This window comes from Pelobates fuscus, chromosome 4 (genome assembly GCF_036172605.1).
Source record: "Pelobates fuscus isolate aPelFus1 chromosome 4, aPelFus1.pri, whole genome shotgun sequence".
In the NCBI taxonomy this organism is placed as follows: domain Eukaryota; kingdom Metazoa; phylum Chordata; class Amphibia; order Anura; family Pelobatidae; genus Pelobates; species Pelobates fuscus.
In genome coordinates, this window is record NC_086320.1 from 335,871,376 (window position 1) to 335,893,472 (window position 22,097).

Consider the following 22,097-nt stretch of genomic DNA (forward strand, 5'->3'; position numbering starts at 1 on the left):
ATGTTGTCAGTGTGTGTGTGTGTTTGTCTATCTCTCTGTGTATCAGTTTATATATATATGTGTCTGTGTATCTGCATACGTGTCAGTGTATCTGCATGTGTGTCAAAATGTGCAGTTTTACTGTATTGGGAGGGTCTGAAAACCAGTCAATAGCTGGTGTGACCACCATTTGCCTCACACAGTGCAAGACATCTCCTTCGCATAGAGTTGATCAGGTTGTTGATTGTGGCCTGTGGAATGTTGGTCCACTCCTCTTTAATGGCTGTGCGAAGTTGCTGGATATTGGCAGGACCTGGAACACGCTGTCGTATACGCCGATCCAGAGCATCCCAAATATGCTCAATGGGTGACATGTCCGGTGAGTATGCTGGCCATGCAAGAACTGGGATGTTTTCAGCTTCCAGGAATTGTGTACAGATGCTTGCAACATGAGCTCATAAAAAATGGGGGCAAAAGCAAAAGTGTTGCGTTTATAATTTTGTTCAGTGTACTTACAAGGACTTAATATTTCAGCCCAAGTGAGTGGAAATTAAAGGGACACTATAGTCATAAGGACAACTACAGCTTGTTGTTCTTGTGAGTATAGTTAGTCCCTGCAGGCATTTTCATGTAAAAAGTGTTTTTTCAGAGAAAAGGCAGTGTTTACATTGCTCCCTTGGGACACCTCAAGTGACAGTCACTCAGACGGCCACTAGAGGTGCTTCCTGGGGCAGTGGTCCAGAGCGTGCTGCGCTGCCCGTCAGCATCTCCACACTCTGCCAGAGGGCTAAAGAGGGCCAGAGGGCCAAACAGGTATTTTAACATTATAGGGTCAAGAATACGTTTGCATTCCCGACCTCTATAGTGTTCCTTTAAGCCCTGGCAAGTGTGACAAGCTTCCCCCATTGCCTATGAGGATATTCAGTGTAGTTGGAAAGCAGCAGAGTATCATAAGAGTGCCAACCCACTGGTTCTTTTTCTCTTGGTCACCAGTGAGTGAAAATACTTTTTTTATACTCCTGGGAGAGCACAGGGGCCACATGCTTCCCTAACACCCAGTGTTAAGCTAGTAATATATTTTGACCTAGGCTGACAAAGAAACATATGGAGAGATCAAACAAACAAATAGTAAACGAAGAGCAACATCTCCTACCTTGTAGATGCCTTGTTTTCATGGATTCAGATATGTCCACCACACAATTTTCTCTTCAATTAGAATTGCATAAAATAATACACCAACTTCCAAAGTCCCAACTTTAATACTACAAAAATCATTAAAAACAAAAAATAAGTTTAGAGGCAATAGTCAAAACAGGATAAAAAGGGACAAACAGTCTGATGAATTTTGCTAGCATTCTAAAAAGGACATTATCAAATGACTAATTGGATATGCCAAATGGCTAATTGTTTATTAATGTGAAGGTGATAAATTATATGGGGTGGGGATGTTTCTTCTTGACTGGCCTACGGCAGCCAAAATCCTAAATGCATTATTGGGTTAAACAATAGAGCAGGGCATTAGTAGTTTAAACTTCTGTAAAATGCATAGAAATCAGCTGGTTCAACCATCAGCCCTAACCTCTTACATCATATAGCAGGTACTTCAAAAGGCTGCAAACAACAGCCTTCATGCCTCCCATACAATATATCACATATATAGGGGGGAGAGATCAAGAGTATGTTCCTCTCTCCTCCAAGATGTGCAGGAACAACTAGAAACATAAGTCTTAATTCCAGTGAAATCAGTAATGTAGAACTCCTTCCACTTCACTGTGATTAGCCTATAGTATTGATTACAATTTAATCTACCGTATATATTGTGTTAGCCCAAATTGCTTCAACATATATAGTTAAACTGTTTTAGAGTGGCAAACACTACAATTATGGAGTCCACGGGCATTCACATGCTAGTGATTGTCTGCCATTTGGTAAACACTTTGACCCAAAACCTAGAGACAGTGCTCACTGGAATACTGTAGTTATTATGGTGTGTACAATATGCCTTTAATAGGTCACCTCTCAAGAAAACCACTGCATCTTAATATAGTGGTTTAGGTATATAGATGCTGTCCCTTTTTTGGACAATGTAATTATTGTTTGTGCAAAACGACAATGTTTACAACATTTGTCTGAAAACATATTTGTAATCGTTGTTGGAATAACTACCACTAGGGGCACTTTCTCATTAACCTTTTCATACCGCCACTCGTTTATACACAATTGCCAAGGTATGAAGCCATTCCCTGCAATTGTGTATACAGGATTTTAACTATTGCAAATAGTGCCAACGATTACCCCCGCAACTGCATGAGCCTGTGGGGAGAACTATAACACTGCTGTTAGCATCTGGTAGCATCTCTCTGCAGATGCTCCATTTAGGTCAGAGACAAGAAGGGGCATTCAGAGAGGTCTGCACTGAGCCACAGGTGCAGATCTGTCGGGGAGCCCACTGGATCACCATGGAAAATGCTGGACCACCAGGGAATCAAGTGACCCCTCACTGCAGAAAAGGTAAACAGGAAGGGATCTCAACTAAATACAAAATAAAAAATCTGAGCTGCACTGTGAGGGGAGGCTTTATAGAGAAGCTCAGCCTCCCCACACACAGTCTACCCCCAAACTCACCCCTATAGCCACGTACAGTCACCCCCAAGTCATACTGGCTCACTCATCCCACACAAAGTCACCCTGTCACTCTCACAATAACATTGCCACAGTCACCCATGTCACACTCACTCTGTCACAGTCCACCTCATACATATACAGTAACCCTCATACACACATAGTCAACCCTCACGCACAGCACACCCTCACCATAAACACAACTCACGTATCAAGACTACAAGCGGCCCCCATACACACAACACACTGCAAGCAGCTGCCCCACATACAGATCCTCCCAGACACAGAGATACAAACGCTCATAGAGATACACAGACACAGATATGGAATGAAGACATATATATATATAACTTGCAGACGCACAAGGATACTCACTGCCAGCACACACTCACAGGCACATTCACAGTTACACAAGTCCAGACATGCACACAGATACCAATACAAACTGCCAGACACACACTATGATTGTGTCTGTATCTGTCATTGCCAATGTGTGTATCTTTGTGTTATTGTGTGTCTCTCTAAATCAGTGTGCTTTTGTGTGTATGTTTGTGCGTGTATCAGAGTGTGTATATATATATGTGTGTGTGTAGGACGATACGGTATTGGCAATATCATGGCAATGTGGCAACATATACAAAATGTGTGGGATATATATCTACCGTATAAAGATATATGTACACACACAAGTGAGAACTGAGCGCATATTAAATAATATATTTGTAAGAGGATTATAGACTATTTAGGGAAAATATTGAGAAATGTTATTTATTTACAACACTATTTTTTTTTTTTATATATATATATATAACTTCATTATTGTGGTTTTGTTTCCATTAAATAATATGCCATCTATGCATACTGAAACAAAAATACATTTAAACATTACTTTCTAACGAGAGCAAAGAACACCCTGATAGTAAAAAAAAAAAGATATATATTTTTAATGTTAGAGATTTCCTTTAATGATTTTTCAGATAATTAGAAGATGTACAAGACATCAGGTGGAACTATATGATTTCCATCAAGTTTCACAAACAGTTCTAGTTAAGTCTGTTGACATGTTAACCACAACAGCTTCTCGTTGGTAGGTAGACATAGTCCCGTTTTTACGTTTGCCAATATTTGTTAAGAGATACCATTCTCATCAACAAGTCTAGTTTTTTCTTTTTGCATGAATACCCTCAGGAAAAGTACATTGTTCTCTTGACGTAGGTGGAATAAAATAACCATTAATAAGTGAAAGTGCATGTTTGCTACTTTTCTTTCTAATTGAATTGCTATTGTTTGTTGAATATTTTATCTACAGGTGGATGACATTATGATGGAGAAAGCCCCTGAGAAATTTCCTATTAATACACCCAAAACAAAAGAAGGTTATTTCTATCGCCAGATTTTTGAAAAATACTATCCGGGACGTGCTGGTTGGTTGACTCATTACTGGATGCCCCGATGGATCAATGCCACAGATCCATCTGCTCGCACACTGAAGCATTACGTGTCTACCATGTCTGCATAGAGTTCATTTAAACTGGAGAAATAAAAGATTTATTCCATCTTAATCCTTTTGTGAAATCTTTGTTGCAATATTTTTTTATAAAGCAGCAAACAACTTGTTACGTATACAACAAAATTCTCAAGACATGATTTATTCAGTTGAAATTTATAATCATGGGAATTGTTTTTTTACAGTTTAATGTTTAAGCTTTCACACTTTGCCGCGAGCTTATAAATCCTTTATACACTTAGGCGCAAGTTACAAGCAGGTTGATTGACGAGCCCTCTTGTTAAACAGAATCTGTTGGATTTTACTTTTTTTTTTTTTCCATGTTGTTTGTTTCATTTACTGCTAGAAAAAGTAAATGAAAAGTTTTTATAGTGGCATGCAGAAATGGTCCATACATGTATGGTGGATAAATATTGGCAGAAAAAGATCATCATATAAAAAATAGAAAAATAGTAATTTGCGTCTTGATTTAAATTAGATTCTCAGTGACTTTTGTGATGACACGACTCTTTAACTCGAGCCTTTGAGGGCAAAGCGTAGACATGCCAGATTTTAAAGTGAATGCATAACTCTGAATGAGGCACAAAGTTAATTGGTTCATTATATTTTAATAAGACAAATTTTTTTAAACTCATGTTTGGCAGGGTAATATCCCTCAAGGATTGAGTTTAACAGCTCTGCATTATATAACACAAATTTATTGACTGTCCCTTGTTAACCTAAAATATTAAGGGTTTTCTAACTTGTAACAAATTATGACATCAATTTCAACATAAATACACTACAAAACTGTTTGATCAGTCTTTATTACATGATAATATTAATTTAGTGAAGGGAAGTTTTGTCCATAGAGATAACTTTATACATGCAAAACATAATACGTTCCACGTTTACAATCAGGAATGGTGTTCCAATGGTTCCAATGGTTATCCAGCAATATTGTAGAGCAGGAAACATCCCATAATGGTGTGCATATGGCTTCCATAACATAATTATAGCAGTATCACAAAACATGCATTTAAGAGAGCAAGGTAGTCACCTTTCCCTATTTATTATAACAACAGTATTTATACAAGAAAAGAAAGAACTTAACCATAACATGATAAAGGAATAACATCATGGATACAGACTGTATGCACATTCACATATCTGTAAGACTTTCATCTAACGGGAGAGGTGTAGTGTTCCCACTTAGAACATGATTGTTCATGCTTTGACCCAGCACACCTACAGGTAGTTTCTCCATTCAATTTTATCGTGGACAGCCTATTTAGTCTTAATGAATAGAAGGGAGGATAACAGACTTTGAAAGTAGGAAATAGATGTTTTTTTTTTTTAACAGGATATATAATAACATTAATTTAAAGGTCCCTTTAACATACTCATGGAAAAAGCTCTGTAAATGTCAGATCCCTTAAGACTGTTTACTATACTCTGTACTAGTGCCGATGAGTCAGTGTAAATGTAAACTACTCTTTGAGGCACAAGGTACCATCACAGTGTTTTCTGTGCCTCACGGTGGGAGAGACATTTGGATGCACCATGGATATGGGAGATGGCCTTCTTCCAGTCCACTAGAGAAACAATAATAACCAGATCTTGCTCCCACTTAATAATATTCATGCTAGGCCAGAAATGGGTAACATATAGTTCTGAATTCATTTTAATTAGTTGGAAAAGTCAAAAAACATTGACTGGTTTTGGTAAATATGTTGTTTTGTGGAAATTTGACTGGCTTTAATGCTAGCTGAAATTCCAGCAGCCAATTTTAATAATCGCGTCATATGCTGGAGAAATATTATCCAATGGATGTGCTTCAGAAGGACATTTATAACCCTTTTAATGACTAACCCTGCTTGTCATTGGCTTGTGACTACAACGATGCCAAACAACCAAATATAGTTAATACACTTTCTATCTATCATCCTTAAAATACTTCAAAATACAAAGTACGAGAAAATTAGGCTTAGCACACTTAAGGTAACCTAGGCATAGTAGTCTGTAACATACCTAATATAAAAATAAAAAAAAATAAAGTAAATGTGAAAAACTTGTATGGACATGGAGAATAGGAAACAAAGGAGTCCAACTTGGCCTGCAAATGGAAGAGCGTTCAATGATTCCTGAAGAGAGGTGCTCAGTGATTTATTCCCGAGTGATGCTACCTTAGGAGGCAAAGAAGCTTTTGGAGAGGACGTTTCTAGAATGCCTCAAGTGGAGAGAGCTTTCAGGCCATTCTCAGGGGAAATAAGCACTCTGATAGCATTGTTCTGCCAGACTAGCAGCTTTGTAGGAATCAACCTTTGTGTTTTTGCACAATAGTTTAGGAACCGGGTAGAATGCTCTTCATTGGGACATAGTGGTAACAGACAGGTCCAGATAAACGACAAGATCTTTATAAGAGTCAGGATACACTTTGTGTTTCTGTGCAATGGTCATGAGGGTGCCCTTCACATGAAAGTAGTAGATATACACTATCGCAGGGGTGCCCGAAAGGTAGAACCATAACTCCAATGATGCCTTTATTAATGCCTTTAGAATAGCAAAGCATCATGGAAGCTGTAGTTTAAAAAAAAAAATCTGGGGATCTACCTGTTGGGCACCCTTGCACTATTGAGTCCTTAGGAGTGGAGTCTATAAGTTATTGGGCCTAGCTAGACAATGCACCTGATTAAGTAATAGGGCCACTGTAAACTTAGGCGCCAGCACTGCAAGAATGCTGTAATGTAAGCTGTGAGCTCCCCTGAATAAGGGGAGAATATGAGACCCCATGACATGTAAGTCATTTCCATGGGACTGTCTTCAATGCCAGCTAACCTTTATAGCAAGCTACTGTGAGAATTCACCATAAATAATATTTTATAGATAAGCTCATTATGAGCTGTGCAAGACTTATTCATTTTTGCCTCCAACTGGTCAGCTCTCTCACCCAGGGTACTTATTTCGTGGTGCAGATCTATGTAAATGTTTTTAAATCCGCCTGTAGAGTCGATTGTAACATTACTGATAGCTTTTTTTCAGTTGCAGAGATGAAAGGTAATAGCTCTGACATTGGGAGTGTCAATCCTTCTATGCCACCCCCATCTGTGTCTCTCCTTATATGCCACCCAATCAGTGTTTCCTCTTCTATGCCACCCCATCTGTGTCTCTCCTTCTATGTCACCCAATCAGTGTCTCTCCTATTCCATTTGCATTTTTTATTCTATGCCACACTCATCTTAATCTTTCCCTCAATGCCGCCCCATCAGTATTTCTCGTTCTATGCCACCACATCAGTGTTTCTCATTCTATGCCATCTCACCTGTGTCTTTCCTTTCATGCTACCCTATTTGTGTTTTTTGTTCTTTGCCACTCCATCTGTGGCTCTCCTTCTTGGCCACCACCATCAGTATCTCCCCTTCTATGCCACCCCATCAGTGTCTCTCCTCTTATGCCAGCTACATCAGTCTCCCAGCCTGTCCTTCCACTTCTGTCTCTCCCCATCCCTTATTTAGTTTACTTGAAATGCAATCTCCTGCTGCAGGTTGGCACTCTCAGTAAATCTCCTCCCGCACCGAGCATGTGGATTTTGTTAGTGGAGAGGACAGGGACATGCTTCAACTTCCTGTCACCACCTCTCACCACAAACACTACCAGCACCATCTGGTATAGCAAGGCCTGAACACTACAGACCCTAGTGGCAGGTTCTGGTATTGCAAAACATCAGCGAAAAATACAGACATTTGCGTTTGTATTTTTGCAATACTGGCACCAGCCACACAGATTCAAATCCTGGATGTGCTGGTCAAATACTGGCCAGGTGGCAACTCTAGGTCAAACTTGATGAACTGGAAAAAATCTTGAAGTCAACTATGCTTCCAGTTCGGCAACTCTGGCCCAACATTTTAATATCACTTTGAATTCTCACTTTATTAAATAACCCTGTTAGATTCACAAACAACTATTTCACTTGTACTGAAACAGCCATTATTTAACAGATTAAACAATAGTGTTTTATTGTTAGATGTTATGATTGTTATTGTATAATAGGTGGTCCCTGAGGAAGTTTCCATAGAAACGAAACATGTAGGACCAGTGTTGTACCACCAATTTTAAAAAACACTTATTTTATTGAAATTCATTTGTAAGAAATAATTTTATACCTACCTACCTGATTCCTGATTTTGATCCAGAGGACGCCAAGCAGACTGAGTAACCAGATCTCCCCTGGTGGGGACGGCAACTTTAAGGTGTTTCTTTAATCTGGAGTTTGTGAGTTCCATATAAAGTAGGGGCATTACAAACCTACTCCAACAGTTTTTCACTATTATTTGTAATTTTTATTTTAGATATCCAGCTGTATCCCATGTTTCTGTATATATTTTGTCTGTGTGAGGTCACCAACAGGGAAGGGACCTTGGGAAGCTGTTTCATAAAGCTAAGTAGCTCTTTTCTATATACTATACATTTTGTGTATATTAGATACTATTTGTATTCTAAACAATAGTGTTTAGCTAAAGAACCATTTAAACACATAAAAACGAATACCAAGAATAAAATATAAATGAATCATAGAATAATCCAGGACATACTGCACTAAACGTGAAGTTTGAAATAGTAATTACAATAGGACTCAATGACAGAATAGTCTTAAGACTAAAATAAATCATAGTTTGGTTGCTCCTGCTAGTTATAAACACTCTGAATACAGTCTGGCTGACCACAAGATCTTTAGATTTACAGGAAAGCTGAGAGAATAAAAAATTACATATCTTAATTAAATTTTGCTGCACATTGCAGAACACGCAGTAATTTTCAAATATAGTTGAAGTAAAATACATTTGCAATAAACTATATATATATATATATTATATACCAATACTGAAGTAAATGAATGTAGCTACTTGTGATTATGTTTCTCAATTCTATACAATTCAAGCTCGTAAAACCTCATTTGTCATACAGAAAAAAAAAATGCAGATTCTCTAGAGAATATTAAAGCGGCAGTATCATGCCGAACTTACCTTTCTTTAATCGATTCCTCTTCTCTCCCTCTGTCGGGATCTGTTCTTCATTTCTTCCTATGTGCTCTAGTTTTCTTTGAAACATAAGACAAAGTAGTTCCCGCGATGCATCCTGTCAGTATTGCCGAACATCCTGTCACTTAGACAGGACGCCGGCAAAACTACCGAATTGCGTCCTAACAGAATGAGAACAGTTTCTACATTCGTGTTAGGACGCAATTCGGGACTTTGTTCGGATCGGAATTTCATTTGAATGGTATTAGTTTGCTATCTACCAAAAGTCTGAAAGACCTAAGTTGGTCTTTCAGCCACATTTACTAATACTAAGTAAAGATTACTTAGTATTAGTAAATTCTGCCCCTACTCGCTATACCGCGAGTAGGGGCATGTCTATTAAACAGTGAGCCTGTGGCTGCTCACTAGTAAAAACAAACAAACCCTAGTACCCTCCCTGACCCCCATCCCTGAGCGGCGGGTGGGGGCCCTAAAGGATAATGGGGGGGACCTATTGTCCTCCCCACCAACCCCCACCCCTGAGCGGTGGGTGGGGGCCATAAATAACAATGGGGGGGACCGGATAAAATAACTTCCTGTAAAAGAAAAAAAATTGATGTCTTCTTTTTTCTAAAATCTTAATTTTCAGCCCCAAAAAAGGCCAAATAAAAACCATAATACCCGTCGAACTTAATAAAATAAAATGAAAAAAACAGAGCGCAAAAAAAAAAATCAGACGAAAAATAAAAAACCAGATGCTAAAAAATTAATCCATCTTCACCCGGAGAGGGCACGGCGCAGACTGAGCTCCGCAGGGCGGGGAAAGGCAATTAGACTCAGAACACTCTGATTGGATGGTTTGAAATCCATCCAATCAGAGTGCTCTGTGTCATTTTACACAGCGTGGGAAAATTCCAAAGAACTTTCCCAGGCTGTGTAAAATGACTCATAACACTCTGATTGTTTTGTACAAGTGTTTGAAAAAGGCCAACAAGGGCCAAAATGACTGGTGGTATTGATGTAGATTAATTTAGAAATAAACAAATATGTTTAAATGTCTATCTGTTCCTGTCCAAATCTGAGATGATTAAATTGCGTATACGCAGAAGTAAGCTCACACTGACACATGGAGTTCAGGTTAAAAGCACTTCAGAAAATTTAATGCAATCTGGTTGGAAAACAGTTGTGCAGATCTTTTTAAAAGCAAAATGACATCATCATTGAATATCAGATAATAACAAATAAACATCATTAATTGGATTAAAAATTATGTGACTAACTTCGTGTCCACCCACCAATATTATTAATTGGCTCAGGGGTTTGAGTGACCAGCTAGGTGTCCTCCCACCGGGAGGTGGTATTGTTCTGGACAAGGGTGTGGACAGAAGGCTCAGGCGCCATCTTTCCCAGCATGAGGTTTACTCGGTGGAAAGGGGGGCTTGAGCGTCATTTTACACAGTCAGTGATATCAGGCCTCATGTCCAGGTGCAAGGTCTCTTATGAATAGAACATTTCATTACTACTGTGTTCTCGTGGCCTTCAAACTATACTATCTTACAAGTTTAGGGAGTAGTCAGCAACTCCTGTGTCTTTGCAGGAAATACAGTCTTTGTCTACTATACTAATTGGGTTGGGAAATTCAGTCACGTAAGGTAGTTTTAAAATGAACAAGTTAAGTCATGAGAACAAAATGGAGGATTGAAGAAGTCAGGTTAGGAGGACAAAATGGAGGATTGTCACAATATAAGGTTAAAATGGAGTTAGTACAATAATTCAATACAAGTACAATAAAGATTTTTAATAATCCCACATCAGTCCCCCCTATGAAATGTTAAATTCTAAGAGATAAAAACTTTATTAAGTTAGTATCAGGAAGACGTGTTAACCCAAGGCACAGAAACCCTATGAAGTAACGGTTCTTAAAGTCTTCTTAGTTCTTCAGAGGGACATCATAAATAGACAAGCTTACATTACCATATGGACTTGTGTTATCTGGAATATAGGCACAAGTAGTCATGGTGACAGGTAAACGTTGTTGGTTGCAATAGGTATAATAAATGCAAATCAAAATATTATTATTATTATTAGCAGTGACGGTTGGGAAAATGGACTCAAACTTTCCTTTTACTGCAAAATCATCTGGTACCCCCCTTGGCACACCTATGGCATCAATATATATATATATATATATATATATATCAAACTTTCCCTTTCGAGGGGTGCTCCTTTTTATGTTCTGAAGCATGAATGTGGTGTGTCAAGAGTACCTTGTCATGTATTATGTGTATGGACATAATAACCTTGGCTAGGGCGCATTTGCTTATGCATTGTAGTATTAAACCTGTCCCACGCTACATCAGCGTAGGTGGACTCGGATCATTTAGTCAATATTAATATCACCACAAACTCAGGATGGGCAAATAATCCTGAGGAAGCTTGGCATTTGGATCCCTTCAGCTTCACGAGGTCTCCTTTTGGGGTCCTCGGTTTTCCATCGATGGCAGGTGGTCAGGCATTATTATGGCCATCAAACACCTACTTGCTGGTATCTTTTTATTTAACAAGTCATTTTTTCTTTAGAGTCAAAAGTGTGTCAAAATCAACAAATGTCACTTCTCATGTTGCAGAGAGAGTCTTGAATCTGGAACAATGAATCCACTGAGTGATCTCTGCAACTTTCACAATGCACTACTGGGTATATGGTCTTGGATGTCACATTGATGACCGGCTAGGCTTCTTGCCATCCTGACAAAATGTCTATGATAACTAGTGCATATTTGACCCAGTAGCTCTTTGTCATCTGGATTCTTGAAAGGGATATTGAGAGTTAGCTAGGTGCTTAGGAGTATTTTAGAGATCAAAAGAGTTCATGAGGGTCTTGGATAGGTATAAAGTTCCATGGGCTCACTGCCCAGTACATGTTTTTGGGTAAACAGAGCTTGAAAGCGTTGGAGTACAGCCCGTCTTCAAGGGTTGCCCCTTTCTGTTTTTCCAGCTTTGTATTTCTTCAGGGTCCGTAGCTGCTTGTCATTCTTTCAGAAGCTTGAGATCTGTAGGTAGGATTTACATGGTGAGTATAGAAGTTTCTTTAGCGGACACCATTCTGTCCACTTCCCTTGGTGCACTTGTGGCTTGGTTGGCAGCTTTTAGTCAGCTGAGTGGTGCTTCTTATCTTCCAGATTGATCCAAAATAATGTGCTGCACCCAGGGCATGTCTTGAGTCAGTGTAGATATTGGCATGTCTTCCTTCAGGCATTTTGTATGCCACTGAGAAGGCTGTCAATTCAGCGTCTTGAGCAGATGTGAGTGAGGAAAGTGAAGGTGCTTGACGTACCTGATCTTCTGTAGCAACAGCAAATCCAGTATGGTACCTTTCCTCTTTATCCGCAAACAGAGTGGAGTCAGGATCTGGTAAAGCTACTTTGTCTTTCTATCCACAGTTCTCTTGCTGACCCCCCTCTGTAGAGATTTGTAAAATGAATGTTCATGTTTTGTTCTAATGAGTCAAGTTCCTTTCATGAGATTTCTGGGGACTTAGTGAAGAAAAAACATGAGGGACAGCCACCTCCCTTACTTCCATGGGAATCTGGGTCAGGGCCGCACTATTTCCTTGAGAGTGCCCAAAACAGTTCTTTCAGTGTGGTATTCCCCCCTGGGAAGTGGCGGAAGAGTGGCCAGAGCAACTTTTCTTCAAAATATAATGTTGTCAGGTAGAGGCAGAGTTGTCTATGAGTGGAGGAAATTGGTAAGAAATAAGAAGGGAGGAAGCATATAAAGGATATAGATATGGTGGTGGGGAGATGGAAGAATGAGTAGTGGATAGAGTGAGAGGGAAGAAGGTGGAGTAGGAGGAGGAGAAGGCGGAGTAGGAGGAGGAGAAGGAGGAATAGAGGAGAAGTAGGGGGAGAGAGGAGAAGGTGGAGTAGAAGGAGAAAGTGGAGTAGAGGGAGGAGTAAGAGCAGGAAGAAGGAGTAGGAGGAGGAGAAGGAGGAATAGAGGAGAAGTAGGGGGAGAGAGGAGAAGGTGGAGTAGAAGGAGAAAGTGGAGTAGAGGGAGGAGTAAGAGCAGGAAGAAGGAGTAGGAGGAGGAGAAGGTGGAGTAGAGGAAGGAGTAGGAGGAGAAAGTGGAGTAGAGGGAGGAGTAGGAGGAGAAAGTGGAGTAGAGGGAGGAGTAGGAAGAGGAGGGAGGAGTAAGAGCAGGAAGAAGGAGTAGGAGGAGGAGAAGGTGGAGTAGAGGAAGGAGTAGGAGGAGAAAGTGGAGTAGAGGGAGGAGTAGGAAGAGGAGGGAGGAGTAAGAGCAGGAAGAAGGAGTAGGAGGAGGAGAAGGTGGAGTAGAGGGAGGAGTAGGAGGAGAAAGTGGAGTAGAGGGAGGAGTAGGAAGAGGAGGGAGGAGTAAGAGCAGGAAGAAGGAGTAGGAGGAGGAGAAGGTGGAGTAGAGGGAGGGGCAGTAGGGGAAAGTGGGGGACTGCAGATGAAGGGGAGGGATCGGTGGGAGGAATAAGCGGGGGTGGGCAGGTAAGGGAGCAGACAGGTGATGTAGCAATGGAGGAGACATCAGAAATCAAGACTAGGTAGAAATGCAATGGAGGCTGCAAATAGCCCATGTACAACAACTATTAACTGGCCCTAAGCTTTCCCTAGAGAAAAATAATAAAAGGCTAACATGCTCATCTTGTCTCCACAAGCCTCGAACGTTTCACTCCCATGGGTGGCCCATGATGGCTTGCCCACCACTTCTCCACACGGGGTCTTGTGCCCGCGGAGACAGACGCTATCCCTGACTCTTGTTCTTAATTTAATAATTTATATCTAACATCTCAAAATGTAATTCCTACTTATATCACAAATATACATTATCACAATTTTTATGTCTCGCAAATGGGATAAAATTTATTCTACTCTTCACTGATAATGTATTTTTAAAACATACAAAATAGACAAATAACATTGTCTTCTGGAAAATAAATGGAAAAGATAATGGAGATTTTGTTAAGCTTATAAATGGCTATACATTAATTCACATTTCTTGTTCTCCAGTTTCTGGCTGTTAATGACAATGTACAATGTAATAGAGCAGCGGAAAATGCTAGCAGAATGCTTGGTTGCATAGGGAGAGGTATTAGCAGTAGGAAGAGGGAAATGCTCATGCCATTGTACAGAACACTGGTGGGACCTCACTTAGAGTACTGGATACAGTACTGGAGACCATATTTTCAGAAGGATATGGATACCTTAGAGAGAGTTCAAAGAAGGGCTATTAAACTGGTTCATGGATTGCAGGGTAAAATTCACCAGGAAAGGTGAAAGGATCTTGACAGGTATAGCTTGGTGAAAAGATGATAAAAGCATTTTAAATACATAAAGGGGAAACAACACAGTAAAAGTGGAGACTATATTTAAAAGAAGGAAAACTACCATAACAAGAGGACATAGTCTCAAAAATAGAGGGACCAAGGTTTAAAAATAATATCAGGAAGTATTACATTACTGAGAGGGTAGTGGATGCATGGAATAGCCTTCCAACTGGAGTGGTAGAGGTTAACTCAGTAGAAGTGTTTTAAGCATGCGTGGGATAGGCACTTGCTGCTAGTAACAGATCTAGAATTAATATACTATAATGCCCAAAGTCTCAATTCCTATGCATATGCAATAATAAAATATCTGGGCTTACAACAAAAAAATTATGTTAGTCAGTCTTTTAATCTGGAGGCAAACATTATCCAGTAAAAACATTTTGAAACCAATCCCTAATTGTATTACCATTTGTTAAAGAAATCTAGGTTTATTAGAACTTTCTTTTAGTAAATGTTCTTTAAGATAACCCCTCTTCCATCATGTTACCAATTTTTTTTTTCCTTCATAATCTAACGTAACAACTTTGCATATTCCCTCTATCCACATTGCATAGTATTGCAACAAATCACACTTGCCTTTACATTTTTAACTCGTCCAAATAATTCTCTATCCCTGCATCAGATTCACTTTCCTAACCTTCGTAATAAACACTGAGCTACTAATTTTACTGAACGCAGAACTGAAAAACCAGGAATGTCACCCCTCCCTCTCCCCCCTCGCGTCTCACAGAAGGCAAGGAGGGAGGGGTGAGGAGAGAGCCAGCATGAAGTTTTTTAACCATGTCAGCGCTGGAAGAACAGTTACGTTACAATTATTGCAAGCAAAGAGACACACAAAAAAAAAACACAACATTTAGACAATACACCTAGGCTTCCCATACTTATAGCAATAATTGAAATAATCCCTGATCCAGTCAGGTCAGTCCCAATATAGTAATACTCTCAGTGGGACTCAATACAAAACCCCCACCCTCTACCAGGGTAATGGCTAACACAAAATACAAAAACAATTATTATAATATACATATATTCTTAACCCTTTGTGATCTAGTTCTTCCTCAGCCCAACCTTCCTGCTGAATTCTAGCTGCAATCTACCACATGAAGGCACAGCAATTTTACACACTTTAGCAATCTTTTCAACTAGATCACACGCGCTAGCCAGCCCTTATTGGGCTTTCCTAACCCTGTTCCATTCCCCTCCTATACAGGCATCCCAGATATAGGGGAAAGAAGATTAAACAGATTATCTACAATGGTCAGCTGCCACTCAGAAAGGGTGGGTCCCTCCAAGTGCATCTTCCCAAAAACGCAGACTAGTCACTAATTCCGTGTACCCGAGGTGGTAGCCACGGATTGGAGTGGGGTGAGAAGTGTGTGACCAATCACTTCTCTCACAAGAGAAATAGTAGAGGATAGTATAATAGTATAGGAAGTGTAGAAAAGATAAAAAGGTAAGGAAAATCCTTAGAGACAGACACAGGAGTTCATGAGACTCCTAATTAAACAGACAAGACAACAATACAGTTGAAATACAGTGCATGCATCACAGTTCAAATGAAATCAACAGTAATTCCTTTCCTTTACTCGTGTGCTTACTCCAAAGTCACCTCCCTCAATCCCGTAGTATCTTACTACCAACGGCCAAGGATAACAACTAACACCGGTCCGAAATCCATATGCCTCCCTCGTCACAGCAGCCCACTAATAGTGTCTGCGCTACCCTCACTCTTGTAGTGCCCCTATAAAGACCCACTTTATAAGTCCCACTACTCCGTGGTGATGAAGACAGCAATGTCTGCCCGAATTCACACACCACAAAATAAAAATTGGAATGGCTCCAGCTCAGCGCTCAAAGCTGGAGGGTACCACCACTCTGCAAGCAGAGTAACGTGCACAGAGAAGCTAGCTAGGCTATCAAAGTGACACAAGAAGGATCCCCAGGAAACTATGAGTCTACACAATCTCCACAGATCCAACACACCTCTTTTTCCCTACAGCCCCAGCCACGAGGCTCCTAAAAGAGTTAAACAGGAAAAGATGACCCCCAGGAACACATCCACAGGTCAACCCCCCTTTTTCCCTACAACCACAGCACAGTGGTTCCTAAAAGGAGTAAAACAGGTAACAGAAGACCCCCAGGAACGCATCCACAGGTCCACCCCCCTTTATCCCAAAAGGGGTAAAATACAAACAGATAAACAGACAAACCGAAGACCCAGGCAAGTCCCCTCAGGTCCACCCCCCTTTATCCCAAAAAGGGGAAAACAAGCAAGACAGAACCCCAGGCAAATCCCCTGCAGGTCCACCCCCCCTTTATCTCAAAATGGGGAAACAGGCAAACAATTCAAACACAATTCAAACACACCCAGGCAACAGATAGACTAAAATGCAGGTAAACAAGTGAGTAACGAGACACCGGGCAAGATATTACCTGTCTTTGATGTCCTCCCGGGAAGCAGTCACAGACACGTGGACGGGTCAATCAAAGGGGCCGGAACATACCGGTGGCTCTGCAGAAGTCTCTACCGTGTACCTGGAGGTGATCAATCTCCTTTCCTACCCCCAGGATTCCCCCGTCCAACCTTGTCTTCCTTAGGACGGCTCACCGGCCAGAGGTCATAGCCCGATGCCCCACGTTGGGAGCCAAATTGATGTAGATTAATTTAGAAATAAACAAATATGTTTAAATGTCTATCTGTTCCTGTCCAAATCTGAGATGATTAAATTGCGTATACGCAGAAGTAAGCTCACACTGACACATGGAGTTCAGGTTAAAAGCACTTCAGAAAATTTAATGCAATCTGGTTGGAAAACAGTTGTGCAGATCTTTTTAAAAGCAAAATGACATCATCATTGAATATCAGATAATAACAAATAAACATCATTAATTGGATTAAACATTATGTGACTAACTTCGTGTCCACCCACCAATATTATTAATTGGCTCAGGGGTTTGAGTGACCAGCTAGGTGTCCTCCCACCGGGAGGTGGTATTGTTCTGGACAAGGGTGTGGACAGAAGGCTCAGGCGCCATCTTTCCCAGCATGAGGTTTACTCGGTGGAAAGGGGGGCTTGAGCGTCATTTTACACAGTCAGTGATATCAGGCCTCATGTCCAGGTGCAAGGTCTCTTATGAATAGAACATTTCATTACTACTGTGTTCTCGTGGCCTTCAAACTATACTATCTTACAAGTTTAGGGAGTAGTCAGCAACTCCTGTGTCTTTGCAGGAAATACAGTCTTTGTCTACTATACTAATTGGGTTGGGAAATTCAGTCACGTAAGGTAGTTTTAAAATGAACAAGTTAAGTCATGAGGACAAAATGGAGGATTGAAGAAGTCAGGTTAGGAGGACAAAATGGAGGATTGTCACAATATAAGGTTAAAATGGAGTTAGTACAATAATTCAATACAAGTACAATAAAGATTTTTAATAATCCCACATCAGTATGACTGGTATTGTGTTAAGCAAAATACTTCATTGCCATTATTTACTATTTTGCTTTTTTTCCCCCCCTTTTTTTTAATCTGCTATAATTTGTATATGTACTTATATACTTGGTATTATCCTTTTGTCAAAGGCAAGTGATTATGCCTTTTTGCATCTTGTACTTGAGAACACAGATTACTCTATGTATCTGAAATGAATATTGTAAAAGATTTTTTAAATTTTTGTGTTGAATATCCAATTTCTTTTCTTTGCATTCATTTGGTGTTCACTTGGTTCATAGTATAAAAAAATGGATGACAGGCCTACAAGCTCTGAGTGCTCTCTACTTCAAGCAGATAATCACAACCCTATTAAAAATAGAGAAAGATGAGTGTAAGGGCTATGGATATATGTAATCAGTGTTATTATCACTCCTGATATAATGAAGTAAAATATTAAAAAGATTAGCAATAATGGTCAGGTACAACTAACCCATATTAACCCGTTATGGTATCCATTCCCTTGAACAGCTTTCCTTCTATAATTAGTTCACATTTTTCACAACTTTCTGTTTCAAACCTTAACCTTAACACATAATGGTGGCCAGAATTACTGGAATTCCTCAATGATCAACCTATGAGGGAGACAGTACGTGGATGGGTTGTCTGTGAATGGGGTAAGGAACCCACACCACAGCAGTGGGTGGGGTCTACTCACATTCACAGATACCTCCTAATATAAACGTAACATAAATATGGTAGGAACCTTTATTAAAGACAAAATGAGACTTCATAAATAATACTAAACACCCAAAAACCCTGTGAATAATCGTGATCTAGTGGAAAGGTATCCTAATATAAAATACCCGGGTAACGGATTCCAAAAACATGGGATTATATAGGGCTACAGAAGTCTTGTAATATATATGAACCTATAAAGGATCAAAAATTATGCCAAGACAGCCCCCCACCAAACCCCACAAGGTTAACCTAGAGCTTGAGGGAATTTTTCCAGCACTAACTCTTGACAGGCTGCTCTAAGCAGTTTATGTCTCTGCAGGAATATATACTGGTGACTTTTTGTAGAGTCCGTACTAATATTGGTGCTATCATTATTAGCAAGCACCATTCGTCCTGTCAAGTTTATTAAAGGTTGTACTTATTGTTAGACATCGTATATATACTAGGCGTCCGCTGATTGGACTACAATATACCTAGATATATTGAGATTCCTTACTTGTGGGGTTTGGTGGGGGCTGTCTTGGCATAATTTTTGATCCTTTATAGGTTCATATATATTACAAGACTTCTGTAGCCCTATATAATCCCATGTTTTTGGAATCCTTTACCCGGGTATTTTATATTAGGATACCTTTCCACTAGATCACGATTATTCACACGTTTGGTGATGTGTTAGGGTTTTTGGGTGTTTAGTATTATTTATGAAGTCTCATTTTGTCTTTAATAAAGGTTCTTACCATATTTATGTTACGTTTATATTAGGATGTATCTGTGAATGTGAGTAGACCCCACCCACTGCTGTGTTGTGGGTTCATTACCCCATTCTCTTGTCTATTCTGTATTACTTTCTGGGGTTAAGCCCCTTATACCCCCTGTAACCTTTTCGAGGTGCTGGTTTTGCCCAACACCATAGCCTCTTCATTTTTTCTCAACTTCTGTGTTTCCCTTATGATTCCAGGTTTATGAAAGCCACAAGAGATTAATCCCCCTCCTCTCTTCAATGTATTAAATGTCCAAAATATGTTATCGATTGGTTGTTGATGTTGGATTTCCCCATAAATCTCCCTTAATTAAAAATATTTTAGCAAAATATTCTACATCCTTCCAGGCAACCGTCAATTACAAAAAAAAAAGCAATAAAAGTCATAATATTTTGAGAGATCTATTGATGTATGTAATTTTTTTGTGACACTACTTTTTCTCCCCCAAGGTATTTATTCTCTGAAACTGATGAAGGCGGTAAGAGTTGAAAATCAAACTTTGCAATATAACTCCATTGAATTGGAGATATTTTGGGACTTGGTTATTATTTTTTGTTAACTCTTCCTAACTCATGGTTAAATTAATAAACCACATTTTTTTTCACGGATTGGCTATAAAACATATATTGTTTAAATTCTACAATTTGTTCGTCCTGCTTACAATAATTTATATAGTGCCAACATATTCTGCAGCACTTTACAACAGGTAATACAAGACAAACAATTGATTCTAACAAAACATGTTTAATATATGGGAAGACTGGGTGAGCAGGGTCCTGCCTAAACAATCTAAATTCAACTATGAGATACCTGAATTCTTGCAAAATGATAGGTTACAATGAAGGTGTTCTGCCATGGTGAACATAATGCAAAGTTTGTAACAAAACAAAGAAGAACAATTAAAACAGCTACAGATATAAAGAAAAGTGAAAAGACTCATTATATAAGATTGAAATGAAAGCCCTTACAGAATTACTGGAACAAAGTGACAAGCTAACAAAACCATCTGACAAGGGCGGTAATTTGGTTTTAATAGATGCTACTTTTCCTACGTTGGAATAATTTGATGACAAATTGCAGTATGTGTGCTTAGCTAATGATACTACTGACAAATTTAAACACGAACTTGATCGGATTGTTGATGAAGTAGTCAGTAAGAGCAGTAAGAGTAGATAAAAAAGCTTAGCGTTATTAAAGCATGCTTACTCAGTTTGCAAAAGTGCTTTATAGTACCCTTTATGTCGATATAAAAATGCTTTGCTTATTTGAAAACCCGTGTAATATTGCTGTAAAAAGAGTGATGTAAAATATTTAGAAAAATGTGAGTTGCATATTGATAAGATGTTGCAAGATGCAATGCAGATATGCTACATGCCCATTAATAGATAATTGGTCACCTATTTGCTCCGGTAGCATCCTTCACACTGCTGAGAAAGTTTTCTAGTAGAAGTTGATATATTGCTTCGTAGTTTGGGAGCATTAGTCAAGTAGGAAACTGATGTTGGTTGAATTTGCCTGGCTTGCAGTTGACATTCCACAACTTAAAGGGTTCACCGAACCATTTTTTGCCAGTATTTTTTTTTTTAAACAAATGCGCTATTGAGCATTATTCTTCAGGTCCCCCCTCTATAAACGCTAAACAAGCTCTATTAAATAGAATTAACACAGTAAGTCCGGTGTGGTGGATCCAGGAGCTGGTTCACTAGAAAAGGCTTTGATTAAAATTTCACTAATGTGGGCATATAATTCAAGAAATCCAGGATAAATATCAACACTTGTATATGTGGTGCGTATACCTTTAAATCTGCTAAAGACAGAATCAATTTGGTACACGCCAAATGCTATACCTTATGAGGAAAAGATTTGAACCACTTCGTGTGTAGGAGAACAGTATGAGGAACTGCTTCCTATATTGTAATAAGATTAGTGTACTTTGTAATACAAAGATATAAACCTTATGGGATAGAGATACAGTATAAATGACTGTATTCCATCAATAAAATCAGTAGAAACTAATAAAATCCAATGAATTAAAAATGATGGATGAAAATTAGAAATAGTACAAAGTTTATTAGGCAAAAGCATTCAAAATACAAAAATATATAGAGAATAAAAATATATAAAAATATCAAATATCAAATATTAGTCAGGGACGGTTTGCAAGATTTTTACCAGCACATCTGTATTTGTTATTCCGATTTTGCCACAGGGACCGATTGGGATGGATATGGATAGTTCTCATGTTTACTTCCGCATGTGACGTAATACTACACAGTCCCACGTGTCCTAATTGTCCAATGAGATATCACTATTCTCGTATAGTGTTAATATCTCGAGTTTTATATACTCATGGATCAAATTTGAACAGGACAGAAACAGAGAAGGGAAACAGTATCAATAAAAGGCAGTAGTAATAAATGAAATAGAATAAACTAAACGCCACCTTATGTGTTCACTAATAGATCACTTCTACACATTTCATTTAAGGGGCTTGTCGCCTAAATGCTTCTTTATGTTAAATATTCTAAAATTTCTTAACCCTTTGCAATTCAATTATATATGTATATATTTTGTACTTCTACACATTTCATTCAAGGGGCTTGTCGCCTAAATGCTTCTTTATATTAAATATTCTAATCTAACATTTCTTAACCCTTTGCAATTCAATTATATATGTATATATTTTGTACATTTTAACACATTTCT

The 22,097-nt window shown here is 39.1% G+C and overlaps 1 protein-coding gene across 1 annotated transcript in view; it reads left to right on the forward strand.

The window, feature by feature from the left end:
* ASNS (asparagine synthetase (glutamine-hydrolyzing)) overlaps nt 1–4,163 on the forward strand; it is a 58,652-nt gene extending 54,489 nt beyond the window's left edge. The window contains exon 12 of the mRNA XM_063450747.1: nt 3,911–4,163. Coding sequence (XP_063306817.1) covers nt 3,911–4,120 — 210 coding nt within the window. The 3' untranslated portion in view covers nt 4,121–4,163. The remainder of the gene's footprint in view (nt 1–3,910) is intronic.
* The last annotated feature ends 17,934 nt before the right edge of the window (nt 4,164–22,097 follow it).